The 14,725-nt window shown below is 38.8% G+C and overlaps 1 protein-coding gene across 7 annotated transcripts in view; it reads right to left on the reverse strand.

The window, feature by feature from the left end:
- CTNNA3 (catenin alpha 3) overlaps nucleotides 1-14,725 on the reverse strand; it is a 460,135-nt gene that overhangs the window by 15,156 nt on the left and 430,254 nt on the right. For all 7 annotated transcript variants that reach the window (XM_065067892.1, XM_065067891.1, XM_065067893.1 and 4 more), the window contains 2 exons: nucleotides 4,869-4,974; nucleotides 345-479 (listed from right to left, as the gene is read on the reverse strand). In XM_065067892.1, the coding sequence (XP_064923964.1) occupies nucleotides 345-479; nucleotides 4,869-4,974 (241 nt within the window). The remainder of the gene's footprint in view (nucleotides 1-344; nucleotides 480-4,868; nucleotides 4,975-14,725) is intronic.

A 14,725-nucleotide genomic window follows, 5' to 3' on the forward strand; every position in this document is an offset into this window, starting at 1 on the left:
CTGCACTGGAAGTACATTTCTGGGGATTTCCATAGATGTAAGTAAATAAACCACTGTCTTAAAATGGGTTACTGCTCTTAAAACCAAATTACTCCAGAAAAACAGTGAAGAACATTATGTTCTGAGAATTTAGAAAAAACGCTACAAGTGATCACTGTTCTTTTTAAGCCACCAGTCTTATACTTCATTGTCTTAGATTTGCTGTGCTAAGCGAGTGTAAAAAACAGTGGGGAATAAAACGAGATTTGGGACTATACTGGAACATCTCACAATCACAGGAAGGCATAACTCAAATTTAGGATTTTTTTTGATTAACAGTGTAATTTATACCATTTTTTACTTACAGCAGACATGATGAGCTCTCCACCTAGATTCTGTATTTCCGCTTTAACTTGACTGCAGATTTTGAGCTGATGGGAGTACAGCTTGATCTGTTCTAGGTAAGCCAACAAGTCCTGTTTGCATGATTGGTCTGGACACTGAAGAGTGATAAAAAAATAATTAATAAAGCAATTCTTAATTCAAAACTTTGTCTTAGGCATCAGGTTAATACTTAGCTGAGTATTCCAACTGTACGTGAGTGTAGCCTCACTTTTCACTGCAGCTGTAGAAGCTCAGAATAACCCTAAACTTCTCCATATTCACATTTTATTTAACACTGCTGAGATTGCCTTAGCAATATTTCTGAAGAAATTAATGTATGGAATAATTACTTTCCCTTCAATTCCTAAGAGGTTATGATTTCTTTTTCAGTAGATACCTCCACTTGTGTGAGTAAACATAAAGACTGATGTTAACATTTATATGAAATGATGATCTTACAATATGATTTTTTTGGTGTGTGTTCCATCAAGAGTTTATTCAATAACATATCTTCCACACCAGATTTAAAAGCAGGATAAAGTACTTGAAAAAATTGAAGCCCAATGCCTTATAGCGTACCCCAACCAACCATAAACAGATGTTAGAAAGTAATGTTCTCTGCAGAGGATATTCCATAAGGGATCCTCTGCATATTGCTCAGAAGCATCCGATAGAAGCAACACTTGCTTACTAGTGAAACCAAACACTAGGCTGCAACAGGAGAACAATTAATAAATTCTGAGTTTAATCATCCCAGAGGCAAAACTGATGGTTACTGGTTTTACTGCCTCACATTCGGATCCTGGCAAATAACGAGAGGTTCTTTCCCTGCACATGCTGAAGGTAGTGGGGTGTTAAGCAGAGCTTTTTGTAAGACAAGCAGCAGAACTGACTTGCATCCAAAAGATGCAGTGGTCTTTTACCTAAAACAAATAATATCCACAGAAACCTCAAAGTGATTTGGTAAGTTATGCAGTCATTAACACACAGTAAAACCAACATTCACAATCCAAGTGAAAAAGCTACTGTCACAGCAGTGGCACAAAAGATCAAGACAAACAATTCTGCAGGGAATTCTGGCTGTAAACAATTATTGTTCTTGCATTACTTTGATTCCATTCCTTTGCTAACAAAGTAGTAGCATTTCTCTAGAGTCTGAATCTGTCTTTGTGGCGATTAATACTGGGTATAATCACACGCAGACCCTCTACTATAAATATAAATGTATATATAATTTATTGCAACTATTTGTTAATGGTAAGCTTTTAGGTAAGATAATCCTGTTTTCTTTCCAATGCATCTGCTTTAATTGTATTTATCAGCTAATCATTTTAAAGGATGTCTTTAAGTACATGAGCCAGCTTCAAAGTCCAGAGACTACCTGCTTCTGTAGAAAGAGAGGTTTCATATTGAACATTTTATTGCCTTGATGTATTGTTCCTCACTGAGAAACCACTTTATATGGAGGAGTCAGTGGCAGCTCCCACCGGTACTGCTGATGAGGCCACCTGCATACCTGCCTTTATCTCGGGCTGCAGAAAGAAGTTCTTGTGTGAACATGCTGTTTGGCGGTGATGAGTTGTTTCCTTACAAGAAAATTCTGTGATAGCCTGAATGACCGAAAAAGGGGGAATCTCTTCTACAGCCAGGGCCCGTCCCACAAGCTGTGCACCGATCAGAGGCCAGTTTGACGCTACACCACCTGGGGTTCCCACCATTGAAAGGGAGGTATGATTATCAATGCTATTCTTTCTGTACAGTGTTAGCTCTGACGAACAGCATTTTAAATGAGACCTCACAAGAGTCTGAGTGCTGTTCTTACTGGGATCATAATGGACCAGCACCTCCTGGTGCAAAACAACTGGAACACTGAGGACGCTTTTAATAAAGATCTCAATCTACAGCACATTCCATTAAACCCAGCATGTACTAACTACCTTAATTTATCTTAGGGTTTCCAGGTCACAAAATTGATAATGAATTTGAACAATATTATTTTAAACTAAATTTGTTATCAATATACTTGTGATTAATTTGCCTCCGTTTATGTTGATACTGTACTGTGATTATTTTCACAGTTTTTAACTCAGAGTCATTCCTAAGGGCTGTGAGTATGGAGAGGGATTTACAACAATCTGAAATAACTATGTATCAGAAATGCACCGCAAATGAAGTTTCAGGGTGTTTGTGTGGGCTTTGGTTTGGTTTGTTTGGTTGTTTTCCCTGCTAACAGTAAAACCTGTATGAATGATGTAATTCCACTGTTCTCAGTTTCTAATCTGAAATTACAGTGTGAGTGTGAAACAAAGAAATTCATTTGAAAAGATATGACGATTCTTCATCATGCAGTGACTGCTTATTTTGGGTTCTTGCTCAAGTGTGAAGGTAGATGGACGAAACAGCAAGGATTTTGCTGTTCTTTCTTGCATGTAGCTTTGAATGCTGAAAATGCAATCATACATTACTGTGGTTCTGTTAATTGCAATGGCAGAGTAATAGTTGAGTCATGGGACAACTGTGAAGAGTAAAGTGATGTGGCCTAAATAAATGACAGTGTCGGAAGAAGTAACAAATACTTCTAGAGGAAGCTTAATAGCAAGTCGTGAAAAACTGTCAAAAAGTATGTCAGGAAGAATGGAAGGGCCTCAGTCTTGAGAACTGGTACAATGTAGAGCTATCTATTTTCACATTTGAAGCAAATCACACAAATCCATTTTTACCTGAAATAAAAATTCCATGTAATTTAGGTGGTAGGCATCAGGTAAATCACATCAACAAAAGGTATTAATGCTGCTGATAAAGGCATTTGTAAAACTTCCCAAGAATTCATGTCCCAGTCTGGGAACCAAATTCTTGAAGGGCTCAGCCTGGGCCACATTCACAGCACAGCTATTCGGTAGCCCAGAGGAATGTAAAGTTTCTTTTACTTTAGGACCCAAAGGGAGGAGGGCTTAGGAAATCTGGCAGAATAACAGCTGAGAAAAGGATTTATTGGTCTTTACAAGTACCTTGCAGAGTAAAGAGAACCACAGTGAGAAAAGGCCCTGTAAATTATAGGAATATTTGGCACAAGTAAAAAAGTTTAAAGAAAAGATTTCTAGCCATCAGAAGAATGCATCTTTGTAACAGCAGGAGTAAAGGCAAGATTCTTTTTTTCCTAAGTGTGATACATGTCTAGAAATTACTTTAAGTTGTGTTCACCACAGCGGTACTGGAAGGGCTGCTTCAGTTCATCTTTTTTTTTTCTTTTTTCTTTTTTTTTTAAACTGTATATGCTCATTTGCTTAAAACATGAAAGTACATCTAAAATACAATCAACACCTATAACTGACTATTGTATTTTATATACATACAAGATGCCACACGTAACAAATACCAGGGGTCACATTTCCCAGCAGCTATTATACAAGGGTACATATGAGTCATCAGCACTAATGATTCATGGCTACTTTTTCATCACACTAATTTGTTCAGGTTTCTTGTCCGGCACCACTGTAATAATACAGAGAAAGGAAAATCTTAGGAAAGAACTATTCCAGCGAGACTGGCTTCCTTATTCTAAAAAGAGCAAGAGATTACCTTACTCATCTTGGTCCCTTACTCATCTTTGGCTTCGCTACCATATCAGTTTCTGCAACAGATTAATGACAGTTATGGCTCTGAATTGTAATTTGTAATTGATAAAAATCTGGAAAGGAGCCATTCATTCTCCAGTGCTCTTGAAAAGAGAGATGTGCTGGAAGAATATATGTCAAGATCAGTAACAGGGACTCAAGACACTATACGTAGTTTTTACACAAATCAGATCACAACTGTATAGATCGATAATAGAAATTCTTGTTAATCTGGAATTCAGAGACACATATGACACAAAACACTAGCAAGGCAGTTTCTGCTTGATAGATACTAGAAAAGCAAGTGTGTATGTGAAAACCAGAAGTGAGGGAAGGAAAGACACTGACTATACCACGCTACCTCAGACCTAAAAGGCAGTCACAAAGACTAGGAACGGAAATGCTTTACGTAATTTCAAGGACGGCAAAGCCGTGTTACTGAGACCTAGCAGCTGTCCAGACCAGCAGGACCTCTGCAGGACTTTGTGCCAGTGCAGCTTTCCTCTGTTCACACAGCTGAGTCACCTCACACAGCTCAAGTAGTTTCTGGGGGACTTACCCAAGAAAGTCAAGAATGGACTACACTAAACATGCAAAATGTTGTGTTCATGCCTTAAAAGAGGCACTTCAACATACACAGAGATATACACGCATGTACATAGGTATATGTACATATACAGCTGTAATGTATGTACACGTGCATTTATGTGTATTTCTAAGTATATAAATGGCCACACATATGACTGAGACAGGATCTATGTATCCATTGCTTCAGAAACAGATCGAAAAATGTCACAAGTACTTTAGTTAGTGACCTTCTCAGGTGTTGCTGGTTCTGTGGACAGATTAATCTGTGACAGAGTTTAATGCATTACTGCATAAACAACCTACCTGATTGGCAATCAGCCGTGCCAGGACATCCATCCTTGATCCTGATTCTGAAATCATTTTTGCTGCATTAATTACATCAGATGTGTTCTTCAGTGGTCCTCTACCCCTTCAAAAGAAACAACCTTATTACATTATTCAAAAACTAAGAATATATCATATCCATGCAAATTAGGCACAGAAGAACTCAACTGAACAACTAATCCGTACAGAAGCAGCGTTTATTAAATGTCCGCCTCCCCAACTGCTTTGTTTTCATGTCCCATGTATTTTTATTGTTTGGCATCAGCTGGATGCAGAAGTACCAGAAAGATGTCACACATCTTTTTTTTAAACTGCAGGCACAACCCATGCCAAGTCCTCAGGATATGGATTTTTAAAGACTACTTGTGCTGTTTGTTGTTCCAATGATTCTGTGGAATTCTTTTCCCTTCCAGGAATTTTTCTAGTAAATACATTCAAACAAAGTTCTGCACAGTGATGTATTCTGAGACACGTTATGGATATCTGAGGTGGTGTGGGGGTTTGGTTTGTTTGGTTTTTAATTAATTGGTGCACAAGCATGTCTGGAAAATATGAGCAGGGCTGCAATTAAAACTAACAAATGCAACATAAAATACAGATATACCATTCTGAAAGTACTTGTGAAATAATTTCAAAAATTATTCAAAGGACAATCTTCCATTTAGAAAAACTGTGAAGTTCTTATGAACAGTTTCTCAAGAAGCCAACCTTTTTTTTTTTTACAAAACAACACAACAAAACCCAAGAAACCTCATTACATGAAAAAATCTTTCTAGAACCTAAGAAATAAAATATGAATATGTAAGGTAATACAGCCATTACTGTTCTTCACATTCTCTTGTGCTTCGGCTTCTTCAATGCCTCAATACTTCAGCTAAGCTCAAATCAACGCTTACTTAATCATGTAATACTTCACACATGCAAAAAGTGAACAACCCCACTAAATGCAACTTTGCAATTCAGCCTCTATGTAAACACTTAATGCCTGAAGGCCTCATGTCAATTGACAAGTTCTGCAATGGAACAAAGGAAGTGGACAACATGGAAAAAAATGACTGTACGTCTTTGTCCCAATGAGCAGTCAATACAGTTCCATGTTTAAACAAGGCAAACCATTCTGGTAAAAAAAAACAAAACAAACAAACAAACCTCCACCTTTTTTGACATCTGAAGATACACTGACCAAGTATTTTGATGGTGAAGCTGTTCAACTGAACTAGCAACTGTACCTGTGCAAGTCCCTCAGAGGATTTGGCTAATAGTATAGCAATTGTAACCAATAAAGATATTTCAGACACATGAAAAGAAAGTATTTCTTTCCACCACAAATACGGCCACCACAAGAGGCATTACAGGAACACTCAGCAATGAGGACTGACGATTTCTGCTCCACTTGCCACCTAATTGCACCAGTTCTTCTCAACTACATTCTTTAAGAAAAAGGGGGAAGGATGCCAATGAGCCATAAACCACAGCTAAGTCATGAAATAAAGGCTTGCAAATAGTGTTTAAGAATGACTCACGCTTCTATTAAGAAGGCCAAACCCACACTCAACATTTACAGATACGATGGCTGAAGCAGTTCATTTATGTAAGTAAAAGTGTAGCCAGATAAGAAAAGGATGCTAAAAGGCACAAGGCAAATGACCTTAAACTCTGTATTAAATAGTGTTTTGTAATTATAAATACCTTTTTTGAGTAAAGGAATTTAAGACTTACAAAAATACCTGTATTATATGGACCCAGGATAGGTCAGTGAAGTTCCAGGCAACATGAACACAGTACATATATTCACTATTCTGTAATTCTGGAAATGAAAATGAGCGTAAGATAGAAGCTCGTAGTCCCTCTTCTTTTTTTGCCTTCCTGCACCAGCAGTGTATCAGGTCTGCATCTCTCTCAAAGAGGAATAAGGAGAGGGGATCCAAAAGCACAGGCTTTTTTCCAGCAAGAGTGGGCTGGTATATATGAAAGAAATATACCTTATAAATGAGCATTACATGGGCTGATCTGGCTAAGACTGGTTTTGCTGGCTTGGTACCTTTGAGTGTGCAGAGACTTCACAGATCCTGTTGACGTTCTGAGTGCTGCCCTTCAACATCTCTTGGTAGAGATGCTGGCAGAGCCATCGACCTCATTTTGCCTCTGAGTTCCAAACGGTGTCTGCTCAGAGCCAGCAGATCCTATCAATTCATAAACAAATTGGAAGCATGCAAAATATAAGAGAGGTAACTAACAGCCAACATGATTTTTTGAGGATAATTATTGTCAGACCAATGTAGAATAAGCTTTTATGGCTTCTGGAAAGAATAGAAGTTATAAATACTGTGAATCTTCAGATAGGCTTCTGAAAATTTCTCCTGTTGCACTTTCATAAATTACCTAAACAATATGTGGTTTAGACAAAATAAATGCAAGGTAGATGCAAAAGTGCTGGAAGAGCATACTCCAAGACACACTGGGCTGCTGGCACAATGGAGGGAAAAATAGAGGAAGGAACCTGGTTTTGCTGGGATCTGCCTTGGCTTCTGTGCTGCTCAGTTCTTTATGACTTGAATGAAGGAAAAAAAGAGAATGCTTAATGAACTTAAACTTGATGTGGAAGGGCAAAGAAATAGGCTGGGAGGCCAGATGTGTAATTAAGAACTCTCTTGAGAGAAGTATGGAAGAAAAGGTAGATACAATTTAAAATGAAGATGTGCACTCAGGAAAATGAAATGCACAGATACAAGTGGAGGGTCAGTCCCTACACAACAAGACAGCAAGAAGCAATTAGAAGTTTCAGAGGATGAAAAATCCATCAGAAATCAACACCTGCAAGCTGCAGAAGAAAAGGCAATGGGAAAAAAGTAAACACAGGAGAAGTAACACTTTGCTCTTTTTTTACAGAACCGAGGTCTCTGTAGAATTCCTGGAAAGACGTAATGTTTAATTTAGAAAAGAGAAGACGAAGCGCCAATGGAATGAATAGCTTTGGGTTTGCTTCCTAAAGCTTCAGCTTATGATGGTGGAATAAGCAGTAAGGCTCTGTAAAAAATCTTGACAGGGGAATTCCTCTTCAACTGCAGTCACTGGGTTGTGTGGCACCAAGAGGATTACATGGGACTTACACACTCATATGGTGGACACGGTCTATCAACAATGACATGCATGTCTTATCTAGAAGGCATCTATTCAGCCAAAGCAGGTTTTTACAGCAGTTTTTTTACACTGATAAAAGTTTATAGCAGTCTGTCTTTTTCTGCTCTGGGGCAGCTTCTGCTACCTAGATACTTCATTATTGATGTCACATTGGTAATTTTCTTACCTAGGTCATCCTTCTCTCCCCAGATCCCTTACGCTTTCACCAGTTTTACTAAATAAATAAAGCTGTTATTTAAAAGACTTTGCTCAGCAAGGAACCTACTCATTTATTTTTGTTGCTCTTCCTGTATTTTGCCACCCAAGACCAAAACAGAGCAATCAAAAATTTTCTCAGCACTTAGCAGACAATACAGAAGCAGATTTTTCAAAGGCCTTTTGTATTTACCGGTTTCAATTCTGATAGTGATGTCCACGATTCTCTGAATTTCACAGAAACTGTGATCACTTGTTGTGATCTCTGAAGAAAATCTGAGTCTCGTGGTAGCTCCACAGAACAAGAGAAGCCTCTAGGGTACACTGTGGTTCATCCCCAGTGCAAGGCCTGTGCAGTGACCCTCACTGGCGGCTGGCGTGGGGCCACAGCACCCAGGGCCCGGACTGTCAGGCTGCACCAGCCCTTAAGCCCCTCTGGACAGTGTCTGTTCCCGACCTCTGCAGACCTTTCCCATACAGGCCACTTCTGACCCTGTGAAATACTGTGTGACTGCGTAACAACAAACAGAAGGCCCTTCATTTGTGTTACTGTTCAGACAAACTATTTAATAATATTAAAACACAGAAGAGACCTTTCTTAATGATCCCCTGTGTTTTCTTCCTCTTTCTGCTTTGATTGATGAAGTCATAATACAGCTATTTAAACATTAAAAGGACAGAACACTCTTGTTTTTAAGCTCACATGTCCTATTTTGTCAGCTCTATAAACTTTTGGAAAAATCCAAGTACTGAAAACTTGGCTGCAGGTTCAAAGGTGAACATTACACTACTGCAAAATAACTACCACTAAATTGCTACTTCTGGTCTCCATTTTTAAAAAGCATATGGCTTAACACCGAGGAATTTTTGCTTCATAATGTAGTCCTATATAGCAAAGTGCTGCCCCATCATCCTAATCATGACACTTGAAAATGAGAAGTCCTGAAATAGTAGTGAAAAAATGCTGATATTAATAGTTACTGAACATTATGTTACCTGTCAAAGATGCTTCATAATTTGGAACTACATCTTAAAATATTATGGGAGAGGAGAGGGAAGAGGCAGAAGTGGGAACAGAAAAGACAGTATGTCAGGCGAGGAGCTCTATGTGTAGTCTGAGAGGTGGAAGAGCAGCTGAAACCCTGACTACAAGTTCTTAAATTAAAAGTCTGACAAAACTAATCGTAGCAGCAACAGAACCTGGAAAGCAAAGCATCAAAAGGGTATGTTTGTCCATCTCTGACTCGATGTGTATGTATATGCATTGAATATTTGTATGTGCAACAACCGAATACAGAAGTGGCTGGCATGTTAGTAACACAGAGATGAAAAGCTAAGAATTGTGAGATCTTCCCATACTGGCACTTGTGCACATAGACACCCTTTCCGTTCACCTGTAAATCCAGAAGATCAAATCCATGCAAAGCCGTTTGGACTTCTCTTGCCAGCCCTGACGAAATGAGTTAATGAAAACATGCAATTCCTGCTGTGTTGAGACTAGCTGCAGGAGGTGTATGAAAAACAAAACCACAGAGTTAGATAAATATATATTTACATATATACATAACAGCTATAATTTTGTCATTGTGATCTGAAAATTAAAAGCACTTCGCAGTGCTTGTTGTTACTAAATTACTTTATAAGTAGATTTTACACTGGATTAAAAAAAAAAAAACAAACAAAGAAAACCACCACCAGAAAAAAGAATGCCAGAAGCCTGTAGTGCTAAAAGCAGTGGTCAGACAGGAATACAGCCTCCTGCAGCTGGTCTCAACTGGGTATAAACTGGTCACATTGATGATGCATTTTGCCAAAGATTGCAAGAGAAGCTCTAAAGTCCAAGGGTGTCCATTTGTGAGCACAAGTATGGAAGGAGCTCACAATTCTGAGATTTTCACCCCTGTACGTGAATGTAAACACAGAAACACTTCTGTGTTGGGTAACAGTTTATTAAAAATAGGTATGAAATAGTAAAAAAAGCAGCGGTTTGTACAGTATAGCTCACCTGAATAAATTTGATGATGCCATTACTGAGCAGATGCCATCCATGAAGCTCCATCTCTCCCATTTTGTTCAGTTACAGAGGAAACAATTTACAGAGGTTCCTCCAGTTAGCCATTTCACGGCCACTTCTCCCTGTGCCACCAGAAATCTCTCCCCAGATCTCCCTCTGATCCATTTCTCACATCCATATGCAAACGGTGGTGTATGTGAGAGAATACCACAACATCACCGGTGAGTTCTGTTATCTAAAGCAGGCATCAATTATTTGTTTCTCATCTCTTTTTCCTCTCATTATCTCTCAGATGTTTCTCCATCTCTTTCAGCTTTTGAAAGGACACTTTGATTTTTAGTTGCTAAGAAGGTCAGCAGATCTTATCAGTCATGGGCTCTAATTTGGATGTCTATTATTTTTAATCGCTGTGTTACATATCTGTAGTTACTGTTTTGCTGATTACAGGAAAAGTTTCTGATATTTGCCTGATCAAGCTCCCTTCTCTCATTTTCCCTGTCATGAACAGAAATTATCTAGAGACTTTAACAACTCTAACATAAGACACCATCCAACAGCCTCACAAACTGTGTATTCCAATAATTTTTTAAATCCCAGCCTTTCTCTAAGTTGAAACTATTATCAACAAAACCCATTAAAATAGTGTGCACGCATGTTAATAAACGGACAGCTTCCTTACAGCCTGACCTGGATTGTGCAACAACATGGACAAAGCAAAAGGTGTCAAATCTTGTGCTGTACAAACAGGCCAGACACACTATGATAGTTCTGTGGGCACTGAGAGCCTCTCTGCAGAGGTACTGGAGGTTGTCTCCTGTGAGAGCCCAAAGAGCAAACACGGAGGTGTTTGGCCACGTGGAGTATGTTTGCAACACAGCAGCACTGTAGCTCCAGAATGGCAAATTCTCAAAGCACCGAGGCGAGTTCCAGCCCTGGCAGAAAGTCAGTGTTATCTCTAAGGGCTCCCACTGCAGAGTGGCCCAGCTGCTTCCCACTCTTGTGGACCATGTGTTGTATTTTCAACAGGAGTTATAACATGGTCTAGAAAAAGCAAGTCTTAACAGCCTGGAAGCAGAAAAAAGCCATTGGAGGGTTACTAATTGAACAAAATATGAATGTAAGCAGTACAGTGCAAACATATAGCAATGCCACTTAAATAATTCAATATTGTCTTAAAAATCCTCTTGCTATGCTGTAACCTTTAAAAAATGAAAGAAGCACTCCCTTTGTTCTTCAAAGTGTCCCTTTTCACTTCTCCAGTGAGAGAAAGCAATTGAATTGTTCTGAAAATCTTTTGTCACATCTGTTTTCTATTAACTTATTTTCTTTAAAGAATCCAGCCATATATATCTCAAGACTATTTCCTTACTGTTCTGGAACATGCCTTGTAGCAAGGCCTATTACAGCAACTAAAACTCAGTGAATACTAAAAGGTAGAGGTTAAAACTCCAAGAGCAAATTTGAATGTGGTACTTTATGAACACTATGCTATCATTTTTTCAGGGTATTTATTCCTTGTTTAATCATGTCATAAAAAAAACAAACCCCACCAAACCAAAACAAAACCTAACGGCAGCCCCTACGTTTTGAAAATTTACAGCAGTGCACAGACACTCATCAACAGTGTTAAAACTGAGTTGTTGGGAACTTGGCACAGGGTAATGCTCTTGTGGGAAATTCTCTCTCAGAAACGGGACACTTGGTCTCTCTCTGGACTCTACCGCAAGCATCTGCACAACAGCATCTTCAGCTGCATTGTGGGAGACTTCCCAAACCATTCTTCTGCTGCAGTTTTTTCATTCAGCTGGCCTGCAGTTCCACAACCACTCCAGCCTGTGCATCACCAATCCATTGCTACTCATTAACCAAACTACACACACCCTCACGACTTCACAAAGTACAACATACAAAGGACTGTTCGAAGTCACCATTTCTGCACCTGCATCAGCAGTTCCTACTGGCTATTTATAAGTATCTTCTGGGCAGACTACCATCAGTTTTGCAGCAGGAACTGCCCGGGGAGTCTGGATGGGCCAGATTCTCCATCACAGCTGTTCATCAACACAACAGGGGCTGCCTGAGGAAACCCGAACGTCACTCTGAAGTCCCATCTTGAGAGCTCCTGCCCCACTTGGTTACATCCTTCTTGGTGAAGGTGGCTACAAGTTCAGTCCATCACCCTGTCTACACTCCGTCCGCTGTTCCAAGTCCATCCACTGTCTTGTGGATGCAAATAACCACACAAGGAATGCCTGGACCACAGATGCAATTAAATCAATATCAAATTGTCACGTTTTTCTAACTGTTGAAGTCGCTTCCACAGTTTTAGAACAGACACTGTTTTTGAACACAAACTACTGGAAGAGACCATTAGAAAACCATTAGGAACTCTGGAAGATGCATAACTAAACACTTAAATTAAAAAGGGCCAAGCTAAAGGCTGAACGTGCCAACTACCCTCTGGACGCAGAGTTATGGTGAAGCTTTTATTAATAATTACATCTTCACAAACCCGAAGTAAAATACATGGTACACTTTATGTATTTCCTGGGTGAACTAAAAACCAAAAATGGATGGCAGCAAAGAGGATGTAGTCACTGTAAAGAACCATCTTCTAATGGATTTTTAGATTTTTAAACTTAAAAGCAACTGAAAGTGATGCTAAATTCATTATAAAAAAATAAACATCAAAAATCCCAAACTTGGAGTTCAGAAAGTTACTTTTTTAATTAATTATAGTAGTACAAAAAGACTGTCATGAACTAGTCAAAGAATGAGACCTCTGATTCAGTAATATGAGATAACTGCCAGCTGTATTACATACCTAAATAGCTGTAATTATGTATTTATATGTACTATATGATCAATTTGTCATTCTCAAGCTTACCCTTCTGATATGTTTTTTTCCCAACCCAACTGACCACAGTCCCACTAATCAGATGACAGTAGAAACTGCAAAGAAAGGTGGATTCACTATTTCAATTTGCTCTCACATATGTCACAGTTCACATCATTACACACCATGTATATTTTGTGACAAGACAATCAGATACCTTTGGAGTAATTGCCTCTACATGAAGACCACCTTGCACATGAAGACAGTGCGTCGAGATTTCAGTAACAGACAAACAAACCGGAAAGTCTGGGAAATGTGTCTCTCACACGCACAAACACTGACTGGCTTTCTTAGCAGGTTTCTAGCTTTCATCACACCTCCCCGATTAACACAGCACACAGTGCAGTTTAGAACTGTATAAATCAAACTACTCCTACATTTATCCAGTCCTAAGTTAACATTTGGCCCTTTGAAGGAGACCGTGATACTGATGTGGACCCCAGTGAAAATCAGTTTGACACCCCTGATCTAAAAATAGAAAGGAACACCAGAACCCAGCTGTGCAGTCTGTGTAGGTGTGAACACAACTGCTGAGAGGTCTTGTAACACAATTAAGCTAAGAGCTGTATCAATGACATACAGTTTTAATTTTGAACCCTTCTTATCTCAAATTTTCTCTCACTCCTCTTGACTACAGTAATTAAAAAACCTCATCCAGATCTCAACATTCACAAGACTGGCCACAATGTATGCTGCTCAGATTATTTTAAGTTTGGCTCAAGGCTGCCTAGTGGACATGTCTTCAAGCCTCAATCTCTAATCATGAAAAAAGAAAACTGGGAGAACTAGCAAAACCGATGAATACCATGGGCTAGAAAGGAGGCCACGGTACCGTCTGCTCTGTCTTCTTGCATTATTTTACTTAGTGCAGTTAGCTTCTGCAAATCTCTTTTTCACCTTCCCTCTAACATTTTTCAGATTCTTTAAGCTGATTCACAGCACAATCATTTTACCTCCTTCTTCCCAATGCTTCTTACTGTAATATTCTTTATTGAAGTGTTTATCATTCCACTGAAATGTTGATTCAAAAATTAATCTTTCAGAATGCCTCTTACTACATCATCTTGCTAATCACCAGCCATGCCATTTTCAGAGTTTACATGTGCTATCCTACTTCTGGTGTTAAAATGTGCTATTAATAATCATGTTTTTCAACACTTCTGCCCACAAGCTGTCATTAATAGCTTTTAAAGCTACTCAAAAGAATAAGACCTCTCAGGGACACAATTATAATTTTAAATACCCAGTATTTCACAACAAAGGAATCAGGCTTCTGAAAAATCCCTACAAATTAATATCAAAGTTTGACTGAAAAACTCACCTGGGGTATCAGTAACCTGCTAACATTTTTGCTCAAAAAGATGTATTCGACTGATGCTATTTACAAGTACTGCAAAACTGACTGAAATTTCAGACTGCTCATCTAGTGTTTTGCAAATAAAATATTCACAATGATTAAACATTTCACAAATATGATAAATGGATGTTAAGCTGAATGAAGTTTAGGACACAGAACATGGGAACAAGAAGATTTTTGGAGTTGGGGAGTCAGTTTTCTGGCAGTTAAACTACTATACCTTATCATTGTAT

The sequence above is a fragment of the Columba livia genome, chromosome 6 (genome assembly GCF_036013475.1).
Source record: "Columba livia isolate bColLiv1 breed racing homer chromosome 6, bColLiv1.pat.W.v2, whole genome shotgun sequence".
In the NCBI taxonomy this organism is placed as follows: Eukaryota; Metazoa; Chordata; class Aves; order Columbiformes; family Columbidae; genus Columba; species Columba livia.